This window comes from Leptonychotes weddellii, chromosome 1 (assembly GCF_054177405.1).
Source record: "Leptonychotes weddellii isolate Sample4059 chromosome 1, ASM5417740v2, whole genome shotgun sequence".
NCBI lineage: Eukaryota > Metazoa > Chordata > Mammalia > Carnivora > Phocidae > Leptonychotes > Leptonychotes weddellii.
The window spans coordinates 118,532,244-118,560,122 of NC_138369.1; the positions used below are offsets into that span (position 1 = coordinate 118,532,244).

General features: G+C 41.5%; 2 protein-coding genes and 1 pseudogene across 8 annotated transcripts in view; 1 reads left to right on the top strand and 2 right to left on the bottom strand.

Moving 5' to 3' along the window:
• The window catches only part of ABCC5 (ATP binding cassette subfamily C member 5), a 165,823-nt gene that overhangs the window by 124,805 nt on the left and 13,139 nt on the right, over positions 1-27,879 (bottom strand). For 5 of the 7 annotated variants that reach the window (XR_014148456.1, XM_081830472.1, XM_081830506.1 and 2 more), the window contains one exon: positions 9,802-9,850. Coding sequence is in view for 5 of the 7 variants with exons in the window: in XM_081830472.1 (XP_081686598.1) it covers positions 9,802-9,824 (23 nt within the window). In the remaining 2 variants the exon portion in view is untranslated. Of the gene's footprint in view, positions 1-4,844; positions 4,934-9,801; positions 9,851-12,441; positions 12,589-27,879 lie in introns of those variants that run through there. The other 2 variants (XM_081830487.1, XM_081830479.1) reach the window with 2 other exon arrangements.
• LOC102732484 (tetraspanin-17 pseudogene) lies at positions 4,965-9,924 on the bottom strand (annotated as a pseudogene).
• LOC145723423 (5-hydroxytryptamine receptor 3E-like) lies at positions 18,191-26,027 on the top strand. The gene is given in 9 exon segments (XM_081830464.1): positions 18,191-18,257; positions 20,261-20,427; positions 23,372-23,481; positions 23,651-23,688; positions 23,691-23,819; positions 24,570-24,730; positions 25,062-25,264; positions 25,436-25,653; positions 25,782-26,027. Coding segments are annotated over 9 exon segments (1,323 nt in total). The 3' UTR covers positions 26,012-26,027.

Below are 27,879 nucleotides of genomic sequence, written 5' to 3' on the forward strand. Positions count from 1 at the left end.
AAATAAATAAAATCTTTTTTTTTAAAGATTTTATTTATTTATTTGAGAAAGAGAATGAGAGACAGAGAGCATGAGAGGGAGGAAGGTCAGAGGGAGAAGCAGACTCCCTGCCGACCAGGGAGCCCGATGTGGGACTCGATCCCGGGACTCCAGGATCATGACCTGAGCCGAAGGCAGTCGCTTAACTGACTGAGCCACTCAGGCGCCCCATAAATAAAATCTTAAAAAAAAAAAGGAATACATATTGAAGAATTGATTGAACTCATACATTATGAGAGAACCAGACAGATGTTATAACTGGTTCAAAGGAAAAGTCAAGAAGCACAGATCTATATAGAGTGAAGATACTGAATTGCAAATAGAGGTTATAAGTCCACTGGAACTCCACAGGACAAGGCAGAGTTTGCATATTGACAATGTTGAATTTTACCTGAGCCCTGTGTTCCCAGAAAACACCAACAGTTAAGAAATCTCCCCAATACTTTGCTTTCTGAGATCCCACCACCCTTTTGTGTTCCAGAAATGGCTGATAGAAAAGAACCACCTTTCCCTGAATGACTTAGATAAGACTCACTCACTGTCCATTCTTTCTCATGACTCCCGTAGGCTTTACAGGTGCCTCCCTTGTTTACTTGTGACAAGACCAAACAAACATTTCCCCTTCTGCCTAAACCCACCAGCAGGGCAAGACACAGATCCTCCAAATCCCAGTTCTTTGTCACATGAATGATTAACTGAGATTAGAGCTGTTTATCCCCTAAAACAAACCAGAGACAGAGCTAAACATTTCCTATTTAACTGACTGAGACTTCTGATTGTGAAATACTCCCAACTGTAAATCATTCCACCTATAACTTGTCCACTGCTCCCTATTAAAAGTCTAAGGCAATACTACCCTGACGAGATACTCCGATCTATGGATCTGGGTGATCTCCCTACTGTAGCAGCCTAAATAAAATCAATCTTTCTTCTTTTTTAAGATTTTATTTATTCATTTGACAGAGAGAGACACAGCGAGAGAGGGAACACAAGCAGGGGGAGTGGGAGAGGGAGAAGCAGGCTTCCCGCTGAGCAGGGAGCCCGATGCAGGGCTCGATCCCAGGACCCTGGGATCATGGCCTGAGCCGAAGGCAGATGCTTAACAACTGAGCCACCCAGGCGCCCCCTAAATAAAATCACTCTTCTTAATTGTTTGGTTTTTGTCATTGGCAATATTCATCAGTTACCTGCAATTTAAAAAGTTGATAAATAGCCCAGAGACAATGAACAGGGCTCTTATCAGAAAGCTGGGACCTGTTATCATAGACAATGCATACTTTCTCATTGAAGTACACATTTTTTTCTATAATCTCTTTTGATGAAAAATAATCTCAAAGGAAGATTATTCTTTTTTTATTTTTTAAATTAACATATAATGTATTATTTGTTTCAGGGGACAAAGGAAGATCATTCTTGATTGCAAATAAGGCTGGTCTCTAACTTCAGTATTTACACTGGTGCAAGAAGAGTGATAATTTGCCACTTAGGCCTTCTTAAGCTTGCGTTATTGAAAGGCTTCCCCAAAAGATCTCAAATTTGACTTTTAAAAGCCTCTGAGGTTAGATAGTCACACCAAGAACTCAACACCTGAATTCAGCTGTGGTAGCCATTCGGTGAATTTGTCTCTTCTTGAAGTTCCCCAAATATCCTAAGATTCCTGGGTCTGACAAGAAAGTGACCTTACCCACCCAGAAGCTGAGAACCTTGTAAGCCAGATACCAACCAAGTTTCCTGGAAGGGTTTGTAAGCATTGGCTCCATAAAGTCAACCTAGGTCCTTAGATGTGTCTGGCCATATCTGATTAAAGGAGCATCATTCCCAAATATAACACTCCAGGCAAGGCCTTGGTTGCACACCCAGTGTTTCCAATTATGTCTTGGTAAAAAGGACAGATTCTTACTGAATCTATGCCAATAACTATATTGTCATGAAAATATGGTAATTATATTGTCATGAAATTAAGAATATTCAATAAAAGTTCCCAAATTTTAGAGGGCTCCAGGCAAAGAGAATGAGCTATCTTTCACAAATGTTTCATTTTGGTGTACAAAAGCAGAGTCTGAAAAAAAAGCAGAGTTATAATTGTTAAACTGTTATGAGTTATAGCTAGCTTAAGAGGAAAGAAAAAGGGCTTCCTTAAATATCCAGAAAATAGAACATTACGAAAATATCAATAATAGTTTAAGCAAAAACAGTAATCATCCCTCATCAATTCATCAGTCCTATGTAATTAATTCTTGTTTCAGTGGCTCTTGGGCTAGCAGTCTTATGAACCTATTGGCTTCTCTAGAGTTCCAGAAATCCTGGCTCAGGTCACTAGTATGGTCTCAAAATTATTTAAGTGATGCCATCAGAAACCTGTACCCCAAAGTATCTGGCATAGTCCTTTTCCACAGAATTCTGAAACATTCCTTGGTTGAAGACGAAGTACTCTGGCTTATATTTGATTGAAAAGCTTTCAGGGAAGCATCAAATAAAAAACTATCTGTATTTGACAAAAAAAATTTTTTTAGAGTGCGCACGCACGCGAGAGAGAATCTTAAGCAGGCTTCATGCCCAGAACAGGGCCTGCTGCAGGGCTTGATCTCACAACCTTGAGATCATGACCTAAGCTGAAATCAAGAGTCAGACGCTAACCAACTGAACCACCCAGGTGTCCCAAATCTACCATCTTAGCCATTTTTTTAACAACAATGGAGCTCAAACTCTTGACCATGAGATCAAGAGTTGGACACTTACCCGACTTAGCCAGGCAGGCGCCCCTGTATATGACAAAAAATTTCAAATGGTTGTAGTTAGCCTACTAGCTTATTACTGATAATTTTAAAAAATGAAAGAGCGGATAAGAAATCATTACAAGAATTATGCAAAATGATAAGGAAATTTGGTTTTTTCTATGGCATGCAATACAAGATAATAAAGTCAATCTAAGGGCACCTGGGTGACTCAGTCAGTTAAGTGTCTGTCTTTGGCTCAGGTCATGATCCCAGGGTCCTGGGATTGAGCCTCGCATTGGGCTCCCTGCTCAGCAGGGAGTCTGCTTCTCCCTCTCCCTCTGCTGTTCCCTACTCCACCCACCCCACTTGTGTGCTCTCTCTGAAAATAAATAAATAAAATCTTTTTTAAAAAAATAAAGTCAATCTAAGAAAAGCTTTAGACAAAGTAATTATAAATATGATTAACTATTTTCAAAGAAGACAGTGAACATTACATCTAATTTATAAAAATGGATGAACACACTTTTTACAAAGAAAAAATATTGAAGGGCATCTGGGTGGCTCAGTCGGTTAAGTGTCTTCCTTCAGCCCAGGTCATGATCTTAGAGTCCTGGGATCGAGCCCCGCGTTGGGCTCCCTGCTCAGCCGGCAGCCTGTTTCTCCCTCTACCTGCCACTCCCCCTGCTTATGCTCTCTCTCTGTGTGTGTCAAATAAATAGAATCTTTAAAGAAAAAGGAAAAAATATTGAGACATAACATATAATAATCCTGACTTTATATATCATGACTATACCAAGATTTTTGTAAAAATACACCAAGAACATATCAAGAATGTCAAGAGATTCAGTAAGTCTTGAGTAAGTCCTAAACATCTGTATATTAATTAAACTACATAGATCAGTGATATGAATCCCCAGTTGGAGCTCAGAAGATGTTAGATTCAAATTTAACAAGTAAAAATGTGACCATGCTAATATTAAAAAGAAATAATAACTGATTATGAGCAAAGGCTCCAACCACATAACCAAGAGATCTGCTGCCCTCTCCTGGAGGCCAATACCCCGATTCAGTTCTGGCTTAAAGGAAAGAGGGCACAGGCAGAATGTCTAGACTTACTTTTGCTTTTTCTTCCTTTCTTCCTCTTAAAAAAAAAATGAAGTAAATTCACATAAAAATTGCAAAAATTGTACAAAGACCTCCTGTGTACATGTCACTGGGATTCCTCAATCGTGGATATTTCTAAATCATTGAGAAACAGTTGCAGAATTCATGACCCATTAACCCTGAATATTTCAGTACATATTTCTTAAAAATGAGAACGCTCTCCCATACAATCACAGTACAACCATCAACATCAAAAAATTAACATCAATCCAAGATTCCCATCTAATTTACAAGCCCTATTCAAATTTGGCTTTTGGTCCCAATAATGTCTTTCATAGATGCAGGATTAAGCCCAGAAATACACTGCATTTAGCTTCAGTCTCCTTCAATCTGGAACAGTTTCTCAATCTCCTTGTCTTTCATGATCTTGACATTTGTGAAGGGTACTGCCAGTTATTTTTTGAGGATTGTCCCTCAATTTGTATTTGTCTAATATTTACTTATAATTTATGCATTTTTTGCAGGAATACCCCAGAAGTGATACTGGGTTCTTCTCAGCACATCAAGGAAGTGCACAATGTCAATTTGTCCCTTTACTGATGCTATAACTATTAACAAGTAGTTAAATGAATTTGTTGATTAGTAGTTAATTAGAGGTTATAATTAGCAGGTATGGCATGCTTATTAATTAATAAGTAATTAATAAGAGTTTTGCAGAAAGATGCTTTGAGACCATGTAATTATCCCATTCCTCATCATAATGATTCTTGTATGAATTACATATTCAGGGATCTTTACAAAATCATCCTTTTCTAATTCCATCAATTCTTCTATGCTTATTCATTGCCACTCTAATGTAAAGTAGAGCTTTCCCTTTTATTTTATTCATTTATATCAGAACATATTCATGGGTCATTATGTTTTTCAAAGAGTTAAATCCACTATTATCAATATTTATTTTGATGCTCAATTGTTTGGACTTACCTTAGACCAACAAAGAAGAAAGCAGTAGTTGACGATATGGCAGTGCCAGGAATGTGGGGAAAATGACCATTTCATTCGTCAAGGCCCTTCTGCCAAAGACCACCAGAAACATACATGTAGTTAAACAAGTCGGCTTTACTACTCATTGCAACAAGGCAGAACAAAAATCACAGGTAACCATGGAATATCTCAGTGAGAGATAATTACAAAGAACCTGTTACAGGACTTGGTCTTCCCTTGGGTGGTTTGGAGAGAGTATAAAGAAGCAAGGCTCTGTTCAAAATTGAATACTGTCAGAAATCAAGGGAAGGACTGCATAAGGAGTAATAGTCATTCATTTAGCAAGAGAGGGGATATTTGGTATTTTGTGGTTTTATATAGTTATCTTATATGTGAGTAGACAAAATTATGAAGCAGCCTTGTTTTGTCCATTCTATCATGGTCTCAGGGTAATCATGTCTGAGGCTAGTATTCTGTAAGATTGTTTAGAATGAACAAATGGCCTGTGAGTGTTAGATCACTTTTGGACATCAGAGGCTGCTTCTTCTTCGTTTTTTTTTTTTGCACAATATTGTGAGCCGCATTTATTGAAGCATGTAGAGACCACCCACAGCCTGTGTCTTTCAGAGACCAGAGGACACCGCTCAGCCTGCACCTGGGAGCCACGATGCTGGGCGCCTGCCCCACACCCTGCCCACCTGCAGCAGCTCCCAGCATTCCTGAATGGTGGAGACCCCAGGGCCCCCATGGGGGACTGTCCCAGAGGGATCTATGGTGGCAGGGGGGCCACAGCTGGCCCCCACACCTTTTGTTCGACTAGCAGTGTTTAAGATGTTTTTTCATTAGTTGCCAACAACTTAAAAATCAGAATACTTCACATAAAAATCTAGCTTTTTGGCTTCTCCAAATTTCTCGCATTAGACTTACCTACATTCCCGCTTTACGGCAATTAGCTACAACGGAAGGACAGCCACCAATATCAGGTGGGAATCTGTGCTTTGCCACAGTCCCCACCACATCTTATTGTTACTCAAGGCCAGTTGCCATTAGCGACTCAGACTCAATCATGCAAAATATCACAAAGAAATGTCTCTCTATATCCCATCTCCAGGAATAGTGGGAAAAATTAGAGTCGCACTGCAAAGGCCTCACAACTCAAAGGCCTACTTTATTTTTATAACCCACCTGGCCCTGAGGGCATCTAAGTTAGCGATCTGTGCACTAGCCCAAACCTCTCCTTTCATCCACAAATGCTCACTCCACACATACCCCTTTGTGCAGATCTGAGAACAGTAGCCAGACTTCCCAAATCTGAGCCAGTTTGCTCCTTTAGAAGTCTGTTAATTCCCTGAAACCCAAAGAACTAGTAAGTAGGGTGGACACATCAGGCACAGGGTTGTACCTGGGTGGGGTTGCCCTAGGAAAGCCAGATCCCGGTAAAGCTGTGCTGGCACGCCCTCTAGTGGCCAGAAGGCAACTCTCCAGGCCACCGGGAAGACTGAACTAGATTCCAAGTGAGCCTAGGAGTCAACAATCAATGGCCCCCAAACCTGGTTCCCCCTATCCCCACAGGTGCCAAGCTCAGGCTTCCAGTTTCCTCCTGCCCAAAACCTTCCTGATCTCTATCCCACCCATCAGCCACTCTTCTGGGCACATTGGCACCCATCTTAGCCCCCAGGAGGACCAGACCCTTCCCAGACTGTAGCCTCTTCCAGGCAGGCTCCAGCCTCCCCATTCTTCACTCTCCCAGGCTTCGATCCAGGTTTGGCCCATAGCAGCCTGGCAGCATTTGCAGGGGAAAACCTTGCAGAGGTGGAGGAGGCCAATTCCCAGCCTACCGGGTCAGGCAGGCAGGGCACTTAAGTGAGCAGAACAGGCCAGGCGGGTCCCTCCGAGAACGGGAAGCGCACCTCCCAGGAGCCAATGCCACCGAAGAGCCGCTGTGGCCAGACGGCCATTCTTCACAAGATGCTGGGGATCTGGACTTTTACGTGAAATATACCAAGTTTTAAAGGTTGGCTTTATGTATACACTATCCAGGCCAAGAAAACAAGTTGGCAGGGTGGGTCCAGGCCGGGGCCCCAGGAAGACAGCACTGCTGAGGCCCTGCAGCCGACAGAACCTCTGAGATGGTGGGTGTAAGCCAGCGGTTTTCAAGGTTTTGTTTATTTGAGTAGTTTGTAGCCATCATCATGTTTGATCCAGTTGGACTTCACTGCCTTGATGTCACTCACAAGGTTCTGGGCCAGGCAGACACCAAAGATCTGGAGGAAAGTGATGCCCACAAAGACCCCAGCCACAACGATCAGGTTGTCCTGCAACCACTTCTCAAACTGGCCCACACAGCCTTTGGTGTGGATGGAGCCCTGCTGCTTCAGCTCCAGTTTGAGCCGGACATCATAGCCACACTGGGTGTTGAGGACATCTTCCGCAGGGTCCCTGACGCAGCAGGAGAAGGGCACCCTGCAGCGCTCCCAGCTCAGGTTCAAGTCAGTGCAGTTGAAATAGATATTGAGGTTCCAGTCATTAGGCCCTCGGGCTCCGCAGCAAGACCAATATTCCTGAGCAAAGTCAATGAGGTTCTGGAGGTCAATGTCGTCCCGATAGGCCTTGACGTTATTGTTGATGAAGAAATTGAGCTGGTCTCGAATCCAGTCCTTGAATACGAAGGCCAAGATCCCTGTTGCTAGCTCCAGGAAGAAGATGAGGCTGTGGAACACTGAGAAAAACTTGAGCAGGAAGGTGTACTCCCGGAGGGCCCCGATGCAGCCGGCAAAGCCCAGCACCAACATGACACCTCCAACCACTACAAACAGCCACACAGGGTCGAGGCCTCCCAGATCTGTCAGCGCCGAGATATTGGAGAGAACACCCTTCTCACCCCAGGCCCAGAGGCCAATGGCCAGGAGCAGGGCTCCCAGCATCCCAGAGGCTGCTTCTTATTTCTTTCTCACAAAGTGAAAGTGGGAGTGTGTGAGTGTGCAATGACACACCTCAGCATTTTAGATTAGCACAGCTCAACTTTCTATAGCCATATGCATCACTGACTTTATAACTTCTCAAAGTGGCAAAAATGAACATGCTTATATTGCCTCTTCATAGCATATAAAGTAAGAAGCAAGGGAGTGTGAAATGGGTGAAGGGGGTCAAAAGGCAAAAACTTCCACTTATAAAATAAATAAGTCATGGGGATGTAATGTATAGCATGGTCACTATAGTTAGTAATGCTGTACTGCATATTTGAAAGTTGCTCAGAGAATAGGTCTTAAAAGTTCTCATCACAAGAAAAAAATTTTGTAACTATGTATGTTAACATGTTAACTAGACTTATGGTGGTAATCATTTTGCAATATATCAAATATCAAATCATTATTTTGTACACCTGAAACTAATACAATGTCATATATCAATTACACCTCAATAAAAACAAACAAAGAAAAACAAACATATGGCCTACCTTAACAAACCAGGGGAGGAACTTACAAAGGGGTTTCAAGAGCCTAGCTAGTGGTAGTACTGCCCAAACGAAGAAAATACAGCTTTATGGTTAAGATCACATTCTCCAGGGTCAGACTACCAGGGTTCACCTTCCAACTCTACTTCTTACTAACTATGTGACCTTGGGTAAGTTAAAAAGTGGAAGACTAATAGTTCCAATTTCATAAGGTTGTTTTGAGGATTGAATGAAGTAATTCTCATAAATGTTACAGAACTATGCACTCAATAAATGTTAGCTCTTATTACAAAACAAAAATGAAGAAGCAAAAATATATACACTTAAAATTATGTTTAGTAATCGGTGTTTCAGTTTAGAAATGACCTAAACATCCAATAAATATTCATTAACTTGATTTAGTGTCAGTCCAAAGCTTTAGGTTACCCAACCCCCTTACAAATCCTCTTCAAGTTGACATACTACAGAACACAGTTACTGTTGAAATACAATTTTCAATAAATATAATAAAATAATAAAATAATTACTGTCAGAATGATGAATCAATTTGACTAAACACAAATCCATATTTTTCATAACCTTAAAAATTAAGTAGAAGTAATGTTAGCTTATTTGGGGAGTATATCTGTATACATTTAGGAAGAACTTATCTAAGTAGAATAAAAACATAAGTTTGTATTACACTTACATTAATAAATCAAAAAAATTATTCTTTTTATTAAGCCAAAAATACTAAACTGGACTAATTTGCCAAAAAAATTGCCTAAATCATGTGAACTTGAATTCTTAACAATTCTGTATCTGTTTCCGTAAGAATACTTTTTAAATCTAGCACATTGAAAGTATCAGAAGTTCAACCTCCTTATTTTCTGAAATGAGGAATATTCAGTTTATATATGTGCTTATTTCTACAAACCAGTCAGAACAGAGATCCTTAAAGAGACCTTATAATCAAATTTAGTAATGCCACCTGGAGGTAGAAAATATTCCACTTTCACACAATGAGAGGTAAAAACCTTTCTGAACTATAGATATAACGACAGACAAACAAGTGCGAATAGAACTTTGAGCTTAAATTTTAAAATTTCAGCCATAGGTTAAGAGTAGACACAAAATTATAAAACTCCATGGTCCATATAAAGGACTTGTTCTGTCCGCAGTGGATATAAATTCTTCATTGATTTGAACTCAAAATAAACAAACACACAAACAGAAAAGATAAATAAACCAGTCTCTGACATTTTTCATCCAACAGGGACAAGCTATCTACTGACCATTAACCCATCTACAGAAATCATCAAATTGTCAGACCATTAAACCAAATTTCCAATAAGGAATAATTTATCAGCTAAAACAAATTGAAAACAAAATGAGTAGAAAACAAAATTAAAATTTGGAAAAACGGAGAGTAACCAAAGTCCTATTGCCTCTTTGAATTCACCCCTGGAAGCCAAAAGAAGATGTGCCCAGGTTTACACCACCCATAAGATTGATGAATGTTACCTGGCTCTGTCAGGTGAATCCATTGGGCATCTTGGTGGAATTTCCAAAACTGTTAAAAGACAATTTCAGAAAAAAGCAAAATCATGAATCTCACACAGATATAAAAATGAACACGTGTTAAGATTTTTATTTTCCTTATATGATATGAGGGAACCAAACAGATGCAATAACTAGTTCAAAAGAACACACATTTGGGGCACCTGGGTGGCTCAGTCGTTAAGCGCCTGCCTTCGGCTCAGGTCATGATCCCAGGGTCCTGGGATCGAGCCCCGCATCGGGCTCCCTGCTCAGCTGGAAGCCTGCTTCTCCCTCTCCCACTCCCCCTGCTTCTGTTCCCTCTCTCGCTGTGTCTCTCTCTGTCAAATAAATAAATTAAAAATCTTAAAAAAAAACCCACACATTTATATGGAATAAAGGAATGTTGAGACGAATTGCAAATAGACACAAAATAGATTTTTCCACAGGGAGGAAGTTCATTGCATCTCTACCAGCCAGGACAAAGTTCACTTATCTATCAGCTACCTACAACTTTCAAGAGTCGCAAAATAGGGCACCTGGGTGGCTCAGTTGGTTAAGCGACTGCCTTCAGCTCAGGTCATGATCCTGGAGTCCCAGGATTGAGTCCCGCATCTAGTCCCGCATGGAGTCTCGCATGGGGCTCCCGGCTCAGCAGGGAGTCTGCTTCTCCCTCTGACCCTCCCCCCTCTCATGGGCGCGCGCTCTCTCTCTCAAATAAATAAATAAAATCTTTATAAGCAGGGGGAGTGGCAGGCAGAGGGAGAAGCAGGCTCCCCGCTGAGCAAGGAGCCCAATGGGGACTCGATCCCAGGACCTTGGGATCACGACCTGAGCTGAAGGCAGATGCTCAACCAACTGAGCCACCCAGGCATTCCAAAAACAACTTTTATTTTTTTATACCATAAAATTCACCTATTTCAAGTGTACAATTCAGTGATTGTTGGTAACTTTACTGTGGTATAACCAATACCACAAATCAGTTTTAGAACATTTTCATCTCCCCAATAAAATCCTTCACACCCATTTACAGCTAATCCACTTTCCACATCCAGTCTCAGAAAACCACTAATCTACTTTCTGTATTTATGGACTTGCCTTTCTTGAACATTTCATATAAATGGAATGATACAATATATGGTCTGCTGTGTTTGGCTTCTTGCACTTAGCACAGTGTTTGTGAGGTTCATTCATGATACAGCATGTGTCTGTAGTTGATTTCCTTTGACTGTGAATAGTATTTCATCCTATGGATATATCACATTTATCTATCCTTTCACTGGTTGATGGACATTTAGGTTGTTTCCAAATTTTGGCTATGAACATCCATGTGCAAGTCTTTCTGTGGATATATTTTAATCTCTCCTGGGCAATTGCATAGGAGTAGAATTGTGAGGTAGTATAATAGTTTTATCTTTAACTTTTTGATGAACTTAAATTGTTTTTCAAAGTGGTTTCATCATTTTACATTCTCACCAGCAATGTATAAAGTTCTCAGCTTCTCCATGTCCCCCACACATTGGTTATTGTATGTCTTCTTTATTTTAACCATTCTAGAGGGTATAAAATGGTATCTTATTGTGGTCTTAATTTGCATTTCTCTGATGACTAAGGATATTGGGCCGGGACACCTGGGTGGCTCAGTCGTTAAGCGTCTGCCTTCGGCTCAGGTCATGATCCCAGGGTCCTGGGATCGAGTCCTGCATCGGGCTCCCTGCTCCTGGGGAGCCTGCTTCTCCCTCTGCCTCTCTCTCTCTCTGTCTCTCATGAATAAATAAATAAAATCTTTAAAAAAAAAAAAGGATATTGGGCCAATTTTTACGCACTTCTTAGAAGTCCTTTTAAAAGAATGAGATTTTCAGGGCTCCTGGGTGGCTCAGTTAGTTAAGCGGCTGCCTTCAGCTCAGGTCATGATCCCGCCGGGTCCTGGGATCCAGCCCCGCATACGGCTCCCTGCTCAGTGGGGAGCCTGATTCTCCCTCTCCCCACAACCCCACCTCCACCCTTCATCCCCACCCCCGCTCATGCTCTCTCTTGGTCTCTCTCTCAAATAAATAAATAAAATCTTAAAAAAAAAAAAGAATGTGATTTTCTTAAGGATACTGGCCGTGCTTGCACATGCTCCTGCTCACTCTCTTGCTCTCCCTCCCACCCACTGAGAGAGACTTTACAGCATCTCACTTAATGTTGGAATCACACACACACATTATAGTAAACATATGAAAACTTAACTCCTATCTCACATATTATTTACACAAGAATGAAATCCTTGATCTAATTCCCTTGGGTAGATATACTGTTGGAATTCAGAACTTTTCAGATTTTAGAATGATAATAGATTGCATATACCATATATTACATAATGCTTCCATAGGGGCTTGGGACAGTATTCATAATCAAACACATTTCTATTTCTGCAGAAAAAAAAATGTATGAATATTTACACTAAGAGGCATAAATACAGATCCTAAACAGCTTCAAGTTAGTTCAGGTTAGGTTGTGCTGCCAAATCAGTTCAACCCAAACTAACCAAAAAAAAAATTTTATTTTCAAAACTTTCTGGATTCCAGAATTGTGAATAAAGACCTGTGGGGCTATTTATAATAATGTAAGAGTTGGGGGTACCTGGGTGGCTCAGTTGTTGAGTGTCTGCCTTTGGCTCAGGTCATGATCCCAGGGTCCTGGGATCAAGCCCTGCATCGGGCTCCCTGCTCTGCGGGAAGCCAGCTTCTCCCTCTCCCACTCCCTGTGCTTGTGTTCCCTCTCTCGCTGTGTCTCTGTCAAATAAATTTTAAAAAATCTTTAAAAAAAATAATAATGTAAGAGTTGTATAGGCTACCTGACAATGTTCAAGTTATTTGACATCTAATTAAATATTTATTAATTTTGATTTTTCAATTTTCTTTTTATATTTTGGAGCCAAATCTCAACCATTTTTTTCCCAAATCTCAACCATTTATTTAATTAATTAATTTATTTTTTAAAGATTTTATTTATTTATGTGAGAGAGAGAGTGAGTGAGAGAGAAAGCACAAGTGGGGGGTGGGGAGAGGCATAGGGAGAAGCAGACTCCCTCCTGAGCAGGGAGCCTGACCTGGGGCTGGATCCCAGGACCCAGGGATTATGACCTAAGCTGAAGGCAGATGCTTAACCCACTGAGCCACCCAGGCGCCCCCCAAATCTCAACCATTTAATAGACTACTAGGAATCTCTTGGATTCTGTGCACTGTGTCCCCAGTACAGATAAAATACTCCTGTGGATTTATGCAAACAAGAGAAGGGACTCAGAAACAAGAACAAAAACAAAAGAGTAGCATGAGCTTGTAAGAACAGTAAAGGAAGGTTAATGGCCAGAATAAGTGAGTGCTTGAGAATAATGCTGAAATGAGGAAGGAGAACGTTTACTCAGTACCTATGAAATGCTCAGCACTGAACTAACTTTTTTCAAATGCCATCGCTTTCATCACCATCCAAAAACCTATAAAGGGGGTATTATTATCCCCATATTGGAGATGAGATCAAATACTCAGAATTTAAGAGGTTTCCCCAGAATTAAACAGTCAGTATGTGATGGAGCCAGGATTTGAATCTATGTTTTCCAATTCCAAGGTCGATACTCTTCCCACCATAATGTCTTGATATATTCAGAATAGAATACATACAAAGAGAAAGAGTCATCCTTGGGGAAGAGATTTTTGTCTTTTCCATTAGGTAGGATAATTAAGCTGATTGGAGATAAGCAAAAATGACCAAGAGAATTGAATACCAACAAATACAAGGAAAGAGGAAAAAGACACCCAACTAATTTAAGAGATTTTACATCTTTAAGCCTGATTTTCATCAAAGGTTAACATAAGAGTCTGCAAATGTAATTTCAGAACCAGAGTTAGTAATAGCCACGAATCATGGAGAAAAGAAGGAGTATTTGGCAAATGCACATTTTCCTTATTTCTAAAATTTGGCGGGGGGGAGGTAAATTCCAAAAACATTAGGTCAGTAAAGTTTGACCGCAACCTTGAGCAAAACTTTTAACTGGAATCCTAAACAGATGACTAATAGAGCAGAATATAGTGATCACTATTTCACTAAAACCAGTGAGTATCCCAAAATAAGCCACTCTTCTTTCATATGGTTCTTTAACTGATTCTGAGAAGAGGGTCTTAAGCTAAAGTCCATGGCTTGTGAACCTTGAAATTATATGCAAAATTTAGTGCATGTGAACATTTTTCTGGCTTTCATTAGATTCTCAAAGTTGTAGACGCGGGGCTTTTGTGACCTCATGGCAGTGGAAAAAAATGGGGTCTCCGATCAGCCTGTGCAGGCCCCGTGAGTCCTCTCTTGTCTCCGTGGTGATGTCCTTTTTCTCTTGGTTGCTGGGTGCTCTGATGGCACCTACTGCTTAAAGTCTGTCACTGGTGAATTCTTGGTTAGAGTCTTGGCTCTGATAGAGTTTTCCTTCACTGGCTTGGTTCCACCTCCACAACTGCTGTGGCTGTAGACTCCTCTGAGCCTCACGTAGGGCCTCCATCTGGCCTTGACCGTCTACCCCACAGCCTCCACTAGAAATGCTTCATCCGGCTGAGGAATTTCTGGTTCCCTTCCATATCTCACGGGGACCAAAGGAGATGCAGGATTGCTAATTCAAGCCCGCTCTCTGCCTAACAACTTTGTACTCTGCAGCTTCCACTTACCAGTCTCGGGCCACAGGGAATAGCAATCTCTTTCCTGGATCCCAAATGAGTGACGGGACATAAGCCTCCTCTGCTTTTTTGGCTTTTTTTTTGGTATTTCTCTCAACCTACCTAGCCCCCTCCCAACCACACACATATGCATGCACACACACAGGTATCAGCAGAGAATCAATGTGTGTGTGTGTGTGTGATCATGTGTGAATGTTATCACTTACTCCCTTCCCTCTTCTTTCCTTTGTCCCATATTCTGTCAGACCAGAAGAAGAAGGATTTCGTCCCCCTCTACTGCAGCAGAGATTTTCTGTAAGTCATATTCTTATAGGGGTAACATTTGCCCTCTCCCAGGTCTATAATAGCAGAAGGGTTACAGAGGAAACTGATTTCTGGGGCTGCAAGGAGGTAGATGTGTGTGTGTTGGAAGGGAACAGTGAGGACTGAAAATTTCATAGGCTTAGTATTTTTAAACATTACCCCATTACACATGATAATTATCTTGAAATATTTGAAAGGTGTGATGCAGAAGATAGAATTAACTTATTCTTTATTCTTTACTGGGCTGAAATTACACCAGTGGTGTAAGCTACAAGAATGCAAATTCGGATTTTTAAAAAACTTTCCAGTAACCGGAGGTTTTGTTCAAACATAAAATAGGATAATATAAGAAATAATGGGATGGTGTCACTGGAAATGTTAATATATTATTCACAACTAATGAATCATTGAATATTACACCAAAAACTAATGATGTACTATATGTTGGCTAATTTAATTTAAATTTAAAAAAACCGTAAGTTTGGATGACCACTGATCAAAGATACATGGTGGGGGGCGCGGGGCGTGCCTGGGTGGCTCAGTCAGGCGTCTGCCTTTGGCTCAGGTCATGATCCCAGAGTCCTGGGATCAAGGCCCGCATCGGGTTCCCTGCTCCGCGGGAATTGTGCTTCTCCCTCTCCCACTCCCCCTGCTTGTGGTCCCTCTCTTGCTGTGTCTCTCTCTGTCAAATAAATAAATAAAATCTTAAAAAAAAAAACAAAAACAAAGATACATAGGGGAAAAAATCCACCTTGGTTTAAAGATTATAATAAATGACCTCAAAATTACCTAAAGATACAGATTCTCATCTTTTTTTTTTTCCAAATGAGGTTTTCATCATTTATCTTCTAACATCATTAGCAAGTAGACTGCAGATTTACATGTCTCTGAGTTGGCCATCTACTACTCCCTCTATCTCAGACTACAAAAGGTAGCCAAGACTTGGGGCCAGCGGTAGAGAGGAAAGGTCATATGCAAGGAATTGAAACACCAAGCCTGTGTCATATATTAGTATGGAGTCTAAATTTACACTACTCATATGATGTGGGATTCTTAACACACACACACACACACATATAAGAAATGACTGGACCTGGTAAAAATCCAAAGGCTATGTCAGAGGCAAATGACAATTTTCTTTGTAGGGAAACTTCACAACCCAAGCACGTGAAACTCCCAATGAAATAACCTCCTACTGAAGATGAGTTTACCATCAAGAGTTACAAATCATGAGGAAACAAACCACTTAAGACAAAGTTAGCAAAATAGCATACCAAGAACTAGATGTAATAAAACAATCTGAAAGGAAATGTAAAACAAATATGTTCTATCAAAAGAAAATTCAGGGGCGCCTGGGTGGCTCAGTTGGTTAAGCAACTGCCTTCAGCTCAGGTCATGATCCCACAGTCCTGGGATCGAGTCCTGCATCGGGCTCCCTGCTCTGCGGGGAGCCTGCTTCTCCCTCTCCCACTCCCCCTGCTTGTGTTCCCTCTCTCGCTGTGTCTCTCTCTGTCAAATAAATAAATAAAATCTTTAAAAAAAAAAAAGAAAATTCAGAAAGCTCTGCTTAATATGAATATTTTATTGAGCAAGGAACAAACTGTTGGAGAATAGGGAGACTTCCAACCCAAAGTAGTTAAGAAACTTGAATCTCAGTAGTTACAGCTCAGTTTATAAAGCATGAAATGTGGGAGTGCATTTTCTATTGTGATTGGTTACTAGAAACTTACACTCCTTTTCATTGCAAGCTTACTTTGTAGCTGAGTAGCTAGGAAGTTTTTGGTTTTTTGTTTTTTTGTTTTTTATTTTTGTTTTTTGGTTTTTTTTCTTAAGTAAGCTCTATGCCCAATGTGGGGCTTAAACTCACCACTCCAAGATCAAGAGTCGGGGCATGCTCCACTGACTGAGCCAGCCAGGTACCCAATGGCTAGGAAGCTTTAAGGTCATGCTGACATGAAAAAGTCTTAATTTCTGTTTAAGGTCAGAGTAAGCATTTTGGGGAAATCAGAACAGTTTTAAGTTTTGGTTGCATGATTATTAGTGTTTGGTCTAGGAATATATTCAAACTGTGGTCTCCATTTTGGTTTTGCTTTAACAGTTCCAAATAATAAAAGATTAAAGAAATATTAGAAACCAAAATGAATGAACAGTACAAGAAAGAGTGAAAGAAAGAGAAAAAGAAAGAAAGAAAGAAAGAAAGAAAGAAAGAAAGAAAGAAAGAAAGAAAGAAAGAAAGAAAGAAGAAAGAAAGAAAAGAACCAAAAAGATTGGTTTCTTAAAAGAACCAAAAGAACTTAGAGAAAGAAAAAATATAATCACCGAAATTGAAAACCCAGTGGACAGATTAGACAATAGTTTAAATATAATTGAGAAGAAAATTTACCTGGAAAGTAGATCTGAAAGAATTACTAGGGACATAGATAAATGGATGGAAAATATGAAAGAGGGGTATGTTAGGCAGAATAATGGTCCCCCAAGGATGTCCACATTCTAATGTCTGGAAACCTGTGAATATGTCATATGGAAAAGGGTAAATTAAGGTTGCAGATGGAATTAAATTGGCTAATTGGTGGACCTTGATATAGGGAGAGTATCCTGGATTATCCAGGTAGACCCATTGTAATCATAGGGGTTCTTAAAAGTGAAAGAGGAGAGAGGAGAGCATGGGAAGCAGAGAGATGGCAGTGTGAAAAAGACTTGCCAATGTTGCTGGTTTTAAAGATGGAAAAATGGGACCATGAACCAAAGAATGCAGGCAGCCTCTAAAAACTGGAAAAGACAAGGAAATGAATTCACTCCTAGAGCCTCCAGAAGGAATGCAGCCCTGGCAAAACATTGATTTTAGCTCTGTGAGACTCATTTCAGACTTCTGGCTTACAGAACTGTAAAATAATAAATCTGTGTTTTTTAAAGCCAACTAAGTTTATGCTTTGTTACAACAGCAGTGGGAAACTAATACGAGAGGTTAAAGAAGTGTAAGGTAAAAGGAAATGATTCAACATGTATCTAATAAGAGAAAAAGTAGAGGGAATATACTATTTTTTAAATGGCTGAGAATTTTCCAGAATTGAAGAAATGAGTCTTCAGATTGAGAGATCACACAAAGGTCTGAATGTGATACATATCAACTAATCTACAACCATACACATTGTAGTGAAATATATAAGAGAGAAAGCCTTAAAAGCAAACAGAACCTCCAGCATGGGCAAGAACAAGACAACCAGAACTCTCTTTCCAGGAAGGTAACAAATGTCAGTGGTCAACCAATGTTATCAGTATTCAAAATTAGACTCTAGGTGTGGCCTGTGATCTTTTAATCTAGGAATTCCTGAGTGCTGGTACACTTCTGGAGAAGAATTTGGACAAAGAAGATGGAAGGAAGCTGGTTCCACAAAAAGAGATTCCCCTTCTTCCTTGTTCTCAGTCTTCTACTTCAAGGTAAGAAAGGGGCAACAACAGGGAAAAGAGCAAAGACTCTCTGTAAACACCTAAAAACTTCTTACAAATCTCCAACTCCCAGGGATTATCTAAAATGGGCATTGTTATTTCATAACTTTGTCATAATAATGCCTGAATAGAAGTTCCTTCCCTGAAAGACAGAAAATATCCTTCCAGAGATGTGCCACACAGGAACACTTCTATTTCTCTTCCCATGAACCATCCCTGATTGTCTTCTCTTCCATTTAGCCTAAATGTCCATCCATCTTTCTTTTTTTTTTTTTTTAATTTTTTTTTCATCCATCTTTCTATACACAGGTATGATTCTTTTTCTCTACAGCTATGAAACCCACCCCATTGTAGCAAAGTGCTCACTTTTAGCCATAACATCCTCATCCACCTACAGGATCCAAGTGCTCTAGGTTAGGTAAGATGCCAGAGGGTAGCAGGTGGAGAGTGAAGATGGAGTGTGCTTCTTTTTCAGGGAGTTAACATGGTAGAGTGGAAAGAACATGGGATTTGGAGACAGATGAACCTGGGTTTGAATCTTGGTCCCTCACTTGGCTCCTTATGTAATCTCGGGCAAATTGCTTGACTTCTCTGAGCTCCAGTTTCCTCCTCTGTAAAATAGGACCTACCTTGCAGAGTTGTGAGGATTCAGTGAGAAAGTGAGTAGCACAGTGGCTGCCTGGCATTTGAAAGGTATCAATAAATGTCATCTCTCAGGCGCCTGGGTGGCTCAGTCGGTTGAGCGACTGCCTTCAGTTCAGGTCATGATCCCGGAGTCCCGGGATCGAGTCCCGCATCGGGCTCCCTGCTCGGCGGGGAGTCTGCTTCTCCCTCTGACCCTCCCCCCTCTCATGTGCTCTCTCTCTCTCATTCTCTCTGTCAAATAATAAATAAAATCTTTAAAAAAAAAAAAAAGAAAGAAAGAAATGTCATCTCTCCCCTTTGGTTGTCATATAACTTCTGGATAAGGGGGAGTAGGGGAGGGCTGTACCAGAGGTGGCTTTAGAGGCCAGTACAAGAAAGAGGAACAAATTGTACACCTAGTCTACTCAGTAGAAAACATTAGAAATATTCCTCTGGTCACTCATAGACCATGCTTGACAAATGAATATTCATTGCTCATAGAATGATTCAAGGATTTGCCTGGAGAGCACTGTGACTCTGGGAATGGATAAGGCTCCATGTCATTGGCACACAACTCTCTCTTTCATTCCAGGTTGTTGTTTCTCTAACAAATTTCTACCAGTAGAGAATTGGAATATTTATTAGTCGGAAAAGAGGGGAAGGCAACACCTCGAAAGCCTCAAACTAGAAAACTGATAGAATGTTGGGCAGCAAAATAGGGAGAAGGAAGGAAATTTGGGGCAGTGAAGGTGAAATAGGTGCATTCTCTTTGGGCACCACCCCCCCCATGGAATCCTATCCAATGGCTATCACTGTCCTAGGGCTCGGTTTGCATATAGATTTGGGCATGCTTTGCATGGAAACAGAAAGATTAGGAAGAAGGTCAGAGCCCTAACTCAGCATACCACATTAGCTTCCATCATTTGCCTTCCAGCCCAACACATCCTCCCTGGCCTTGGTGGGCAGCACCCAGCATCTGGGCCTCTCTTGGTGATCCTCCTCCCCCATTCTCTATCTCATCATTGGGGGTGTATGCTGCAGCAGCATCAAACAAATTGGGGTTCAGATCAAGTCCAGTTCCTGCCCCTTAAATATTTGATGTCAGGAATTTAATTCCTCTCATCACATCTCAGTTGACTCATTTATTACATAAGGATAAAAATAATTTCTACCTGTTAGGGGCTTGGGAGGATTAAATGAGGTAATTTGTTTAAAGTCCTTAGGCTATACCTGGCTACATAGTCAATGCTCAATAAATGTTAGCTATCATTATTATCACAGTCTACCCCCAAGATCCTGTCATAGGGCCCTCTCATATAGGCAACATGAGACTTCTCTCCCTCTCCTCACACATTCTATGTCCACTACAGGAAGGAGCAGTACCTTCATCAACAACTGCTCAGGGTCTGGCCAGCATGCGGTGTATCCCACTGTTCTGGATTCAGTGTTCGACAGGAAGGCCTTCCGTCCGGTCACCAACTTCAGCATCCCCACCCTAGTCAACATCTTCTTCACTATGTCTGCCATCCTAGATGTGGTGAGTGCTAATCCCTCTAGCCCTTAATTTTTTCTTTCCCTGGCAAGGCAACCCCAAAAGCCCTTGTCCGCATTACAGCTTCATTTGCCCAAGGGGGACCTCAAAGAAATTGTGTCTGGTTCAGCAGGCTGAGATATAACAGCACATAAAAGAGAATTTCTTTTCTTCTCACCCAGTGATTTTCTACCATGGCTGCACACCACTATTCAGGCTCCACTCCCAGAGGTTCTGATTGGATGGAACCCAGACTTTGGTATTTTTAAGCTCCTCAAGTGATTCTAAGATACAGCCAGGATTGAGAAGTCCTCTTGTGAACTCTCCCATCCATGGCCCAAAACATGTGTTTTAATCAAGCTTTTATCCTTGACCTACATGTCGGCCTTGATCGCAGCACCACTTTGACATATCTTGAGGGTTGATAAACAGAAGTGGGGAGTGGGAGGAATGGACAGACTTCTTACCAGCATCATACTGAAAACAGGAAATTTATTTTGACAGGATGAACAACTACAGCTCTTGTCATCGTTCCTGTGGCTGGAAATGGTATGGCCAATACTGTTCATTCTCTCCCTTCATTTACAGTCAGAAAGGATTTTAAACAAATATATAATTATGACCTTTATGTACCTAACAACATATCTTTGAAACCCATGATGGAGAAATTGAAAAATCTACAATCATGGTGAGAGGCTTCAATATACTGCTTTCAAAATCAAGTAGAAAAAGAATAAAAATATTGTGATTTTTAACAGCACAATTAAGAAATTTGATTTAGGGGTGCCTGAGTGGCTCAGTTGGTTGAGCATCCAACTCTTGATATTGGCTCAGGTCTTGATCTCAGGATCCTGAGTTCAAGCTTGTGTGTTGAGCTCCACGCTAGGTGTGGAGCCTACTTTAAAAAAAAAAAAAAAGGAAAGAAATTTGATTTAATAAAAATCGAACTTTGTGCCAATGAATATGCATAATCTCTTCTGACACAAATGGAATATTGTCCCACACTGACCATATTTTTGGCCACAAAGATCTCAATAAAGTCGAGAAAGCAGAAATTATCTAGACCACAATCTCTGATCACAATACAAGAAAATGAAACTAACCAGAAAAAGATAGCACTCCCCAAGAAAACCTTATTTCGTGGGAATTTAAATTAAACTTCCAAATACTTTGGGCTAAAGAGAAAATAAAACAGGGGCGCCTGGGTAGCACAGTCAGTTAAGAGTCTGACTCTTGGTTTAGGCTCAGGTTGTGATCTCAGAGTAATGAGATCGAGCCCTGCATCAGGCTCGCTCTCAGTTCAGAGTCTGCTTGAGACTCTCTCTCCCTCTCCCGCTGTCTGTCCCCACTGCGTGTGCACTGGTGTGATCTTTCTTTCTCTCTCTCTCTCAAATAAATAAAATAAATCTTTAAAAAATAAAGAGAAAGGGGCACCTGGGTGGCTCAGTTGTTGGGCGTCTGCCTTCAGCTCAGGTCATGATCCCAGGGTCCTGGGATCGAGCCCCGCATCGGGCTCCCTGCTCCTCGGGGAGCCTGCTTCTCTCTCTCCCACTCCCCCTGCTTGTGTTCCCTCTCTCGCTGTGTCTCTCTCTCTCAAATAAATAAATAAAATCTTTTAAAAATAAATAAATAAATAATAAAGAGAAAATAAAACAATTAAATAGAAATTACGAACTAATGAGAAATTACATATGAAAATCTATGAATATAGCCAAAGTATAACTCAGTAGAAAGTTTGTATCTTAAGTGCACTAATTAGAAAACAAGAGGAGAAAAAATGAAAGTAAATGACATAAGTTTCCAATTTGAAAAGCATGGTTGAAGGGAAGGAGAGAGGAGAGGAATAATAGTAATGATCACCTAATCTTGCTCTCAAAGTGTAGTTCCCAGATGAGCAGCACTGGTTGATTGCACCACCTGGAAGCCTAGAAATGCACACAATTTTGGGTGCCACCCAGCATGACCAACCATCCCAACATGCCCAAGACTGAGGAATTCTCAGGACATGAAATTTTCAATGCAAAAACCAGCAAAATCCTGAGCAAATCAGGATGAGTTAGTCACCCAACCTACTGAATCAGAATCTACAGTTTAATATGATCCCCGGGTATTTTATATGCAAAGTGAGAGTTGAGAAGCACTGACCTAGTACAAGTCTTTATTTAATCTGCATAGAGCCCTCTCTTGTGGCTGTGGTTCCACAAACTGCAGCTGCTGTTGAGAGTGTCCTGAGACTGGACAAGCCCACAGAATTAGATAATCCTTGAAAACAGTTTTCAAAGAAGGTTGCCAGACTTGGAAAAGAGAGTTTGGAAAGGTCATCCTAGAGACGAGGGTGGTGCCTGGCACCTACCAAGGAGAGGAAGACCACTAAGTCTCTTGGCTTCAAAGAACCCACTGGCTTGTTCAAGGTCTCCTTGCAATAAAGACCGGTGAAAGGGGTCTGGAAGACATTTGAAGCCATGCTAGATACTAATACATAATACCTATGAACAACATTACAGTTTCAAAATCCATTGATAAGGCTTATTTCATTTGATATCTACTAATCTCCTTATTTCACACTAGGGAAATTCTAGCTCAGAGAGGCTAAGTTATTGATCTTTCATCTCTGAATCTCATTCCTACTGATGAAAGGAGAGGATTTCTCTGATCACCAGTAATTTCTCACAGAAATGGGAAAAGAGAGGGATCAAAATTTATGAAGAAATGAATGCAGAGTGCCTCAATTCTATCTGTAATTCTTATTTCTTGAAAAAAAGCCAAAGTAAATTTATCAAAATATTTATTCCACAAAGTTTAGTGATAGAAATACATGTTTATTTTATTATTTTATATACTTTTTATGTGCAGGAAATATTTCATAACTTTTTTAAAGAAAAATCAAAGGACAGGAAAAAACAGCCTCGATTCCTATCAGGCTCTCACCTCTCCTCCACCTGGGTTCTAGGTCTGGGATAACCCATTTATCAGATGGAACCCAGAGGAATGTGAGGGCATCACGAAGATCAGTGTGGCAACCAAGAACCTATGGCTCCAACACATTTTCATCGTTGAGTTGTGCGTATTAAGGGCTGGGAAAAGGCAGAGGGAATGCCATTTTCTGGAATCAGTAGAATTTACAATCTACCACTGGAGCCACTACAAGTGGTCTTAAATGGCTGAGAAATGACCACAAAGGTAAGAGGAAAAACCATAACACCTGCATCCCACCCCATCTCTCTTACAGCATGGATGTAGATAAGACCCCAAAAGGCCTCACGGCATATTAAGTAATGAAGGTCGCATCAGATATAAGAAACCCATGAAGGTGGCCAGCATCTGTAGCCTGGATATCTTCTACTTCCCTTTTGACCAGCAGAACTGCACACTTACCTTCAGCTCATTTCTCTACACAGGTAAGTTGCAATGGAGTCTCAGGGATGTGGGTGAATGAGAGCAACCAATAAAACAACAGAAAATCGGGGCGCCTGGGTGGCTCAGGCGTTAAGCGTCTGCCTTCGGCTCAGGTCGTGATCCCAGGGTCCTGGGATCGAGCCCCACATCGGGCTCCCTGCTCAGCAGGGAGGCCTGCTTCTCCCTCTCCCACTCCCCCTGCTTGTGTTCCCTCTCTCGCTGTGTCTCTCTCTGTCAAATAAATAAATAAAATCTTAAAAAAAAAAAACAGAAAATAAAATATAAAGAAATTATGAACAAATGGTGACCAAGGTGTGTGGGTAGAGCAAAGATTAAGGATCTACGGATGTTGGGGCGCCTGGGTGGCTCAGATGGTTAAGCATCTGCCTTCGGCTCAGGTCATGATCCCAGCATTCTGGGATCGAGCCCCTGGCTCAGCGAGGAGCCTGCTTCTCCCTCTCCCTCTGCCTCTCTCCCTGCTCATGCTTTCTCTCTCTCTCTCTGTATCTCTGTGTCTCAAATGAATAAATAAAATCTTTAAAAAAAAAAAAAGCATCTACGGATGTTTAAATATTTTCCATAAAGGCAGAACACAAATCTATCTTGCTGATTACCATCCCAAGCTCTTTCAAAGTTTCTGCCATATGGTAGATACTCAAAAATATGTGTTTAATGAAAAGATGGAAAAAGAGAGTGCAGTTGAGTCAACAGGAAACTGTATCCTTGGGAAACTATCTGGATCTCCCTTTCAGTGGAGAACATGTTGCTCGGCATGGAGAAAGAAGTGTGGGAAATAGCAGACACATCCCGGGACATCGTTCAAACCCATGGAGAGTGGGAGCTCCTGGGCATCAACAAGGCCACCCCAAAGATATCCCTGGGTACCAGCCTATATGATCAGATCATGTTCTATGTGAGTTCAGAGGCCTTTGCTTTTTCCTTCCTTCCTTGCTTCTATCTTTACCTAAAATCTCCACCAAGTGGGTATTTCCCAAGCTTCAGTTTTACTTCTGCCAGACCTGAACCTTCTCTCTTGGCTGTCCAGCCACACTCTTTTTCCTAAAGCTCACTGCTCTTGCCTAATTTGCCCGTGGCAGGTTCTATACTTAATTATGAAGCTGCATTCTGCATATCTCCAGATCTCAGGGTGATATTAGAACAACAAGAAAGGCAGAGGCACAATCACTACTATTCCTGGCAGACTCCAAATCTCTTATCCACTTCCCTCTCTTTCTTCTCCCAAGGTGGCCATCAGGCGCAGGCCCAGACTCTACATCATAAACCTCCTGGTGCCCAGTGGCTTTCTGATTGCCATCGACGCTGTCAGCTTCTACCTGCCAGCAGAAAGCCGGAATCGTGCCCCATTCAAGATAACCCTTCTGCTGGGCTACAACGTCTTCCTACTCATGATGAATGACTTACTCCCCACCAGTGGAACCCCCCTTATCATTATGGCCTCTCCAGTCTTTGGGAAAAAAGGGTGGGAAGGATTGACTGAACTAGCTCAGGGAAGGGAGATATACTGAGAAAAGGAGACTCTATGCTTGCCAGGATAGGATTGGAAGAGAGAAGTCCTAGGTTGGTGCCTCTGGCCCACATGTAGGCCTACCTTTCCTCCAGGTGTCTACTTTGCCCTGCGTCTGTCCCTGATGGTGGTCAGACTGCTAGAGACCATCTTCATCACCTACCTGCTGTACCTGGCCACCACCCAGCCCCCACCCATGCCTCAGTGGCTTCATTCTCTTCTCCTTTGCTGCACCAGCCCAATGAAATGCTGCCCCACTGCACCCCAGAAGAGAAATAAAGGCCTGGGCCTCTCCCCGGCCCACCTGCCTGGTAAGGGTTCAGCACTGCATACATTTCCTCTTCCCACACAGTCATTTCTCTGCTCCTGTCTCCTTCCCTGTCCCCCTTCCTCCCCAGGTGAACTTCAGGGTCCTGGCTGAGTCTCTGTCTCTCTGTAGGTGTGAAGGAGCCTGTGGAGTTGGTGGGAAAGGTGTCAGGTCCCAGAGAGGCAGAGTTAAATGGGTATCCTGGGTCAACAAGGGCCCAGCAGGAAGATGAGACTCAGAGGCAGCACTTGGTCAACCTGTGGGTACAGTTCAGCCACATGATGGACACCCTGCTCTTCTGCCTCTACCTGCTCTTCATGGCCACCTCCGTGGTCACCATCATCATCCTCTGGAACACCTAGGCATGATGTCTATCTGCTCCTGCAGATCCCAGCCCAGAACTGTTTCTGGCTTCCAGAGACCAGTCAGGTTTTTGCCTTGTTGAGTATCGACTGTCATAGCCCAAAGATGACCAGCTCCCTGATGCATTCCATGCATCTCAGTCCAGCCCCACTGATCAGTTTCAACCCAACTCCAGACATTTTCCTCTTGTATCTGCATTCTGTAGACTTCCCTCAGTCTTCCTATGTGGCTCTAGGCTCTCCTTATATCTTTTCCATAGCAGTCCCACCTCCTCTGCTTGCTTACTTGTCCCAATAAATCATTCTGCAGAGATCTCTGGTTCTTTATCATGTTTTCAGGTAGCAAATTAACTACTCAGGACTGATAGTTTCAAAATATCACCTGTACATCCCTCTGCCTGTGATAAAATTTTGATGTCATAACAGACTATTCTCTTACTTTCAAGTCCAATGTGACAACAGTCCTGTCTGGGAAGTTTTAATTTTCTTAGGCATTTTATTTTATTTTTTTAAGGTTTTATTTATTTTTATTTTAGAGAGAGAGTGAGCATGAGCAGGGGAGGAGCAGAGAGAGAGAGAGTGGGAGATAATCTCTAGCAGATTCTGTGCTGAGCACAGAGCCCAATGCAGGGCTCGATCCCAGGACCCTGAGATCATGACCTGAGCCGAAACCAAGAGTAGGTCTTCAACCTACAGAACCACCCAGGCTCCCCTCTTTGGCATTTTGAAAGACATATTTCTTACTTGTAGATTCTTTTATTCATCTTTTTCATTATTGTATAGGCATACTGCAAAGATACTGCAGGTTAGGTTCCAGACCACCACAATAAAGCAAATACCACAATAAAATGAGTCAATAAATTTTTTGGTTTCCCAGTAGATATAAGTTATGTTTACACTATACTGTAGTCTATTGAGTTTGCAATAGCATTATAGCTATTTCAGTCAGTTGAGCATCTGCCTTCAGCTCAGATCATGATCGCAGGGTCCTGGGATTGAGCCCCGCATCAGGCTCTCTGCTCAGCAGGGAGTCTGCTTCTCCCTCTCCCTCTGTTCCCCTTCCAACTCATGCTCTCTCTCAAATAAATAAATAAATAAATAAATCTTTAAAAAGTACATACCTTAATTTAAAAATACTTTATGCTAAAACATGCTAACCATCATCTGAGCTTTCAGCAAGTTGTAATCTTTTGGCTTCGGAGGATCTTGCCTCAATGCTGATGGCTGCTGACTGCTCAGGGTGGTGGTTGCTGAAAGCTGGGGTGCCTGCGGCAATTTCTTGAAGACAACAGTAAAGTTTGCCACATCAACTGACTTTCTCTTTCACAACAATTTCTCTGTAGCATTCAATGCTGTTTGATAGCATTTAACCCACAGTGGAACTTCTTTCAAAATTGGAGACAGTCCTCTCCAATCCTCAGTTTAGTAGTATTCTAAAACCTTTGTTGTCATCTCAACAATCTTCATAGCATCTTCACCAGAAACAGATTACATTTCAAGAAACCACTTTCTCTGCTCATCCGTAAGAAGCAACTACTCATCCGTTAGTTTTATCATGAGATCGCAGCAGTTGAGTCCCATCTTCAGGCTCCACTTCTAATTCTAGTTCTCTTGCTATTTCCACTACACCTGCAGTTACTTCCCCCACTGAAGTCTTGAACCCCTCCCTGTCATCCATAATGGCTGGAATTAACCTCTTCCAAACTGCTGTTAATGCTGATATTTTGACCTCTTCCCATGAATCACAAATATTCTTAGTGGCATCTAGAATGGTGACTCCTTTCCAGAGGTTTTCAATTTACTTTGCCCAAATCCATCAGAGGAATCATTATCTATGGCAGCTACAGCCTTACAAAATGTATTTCTTA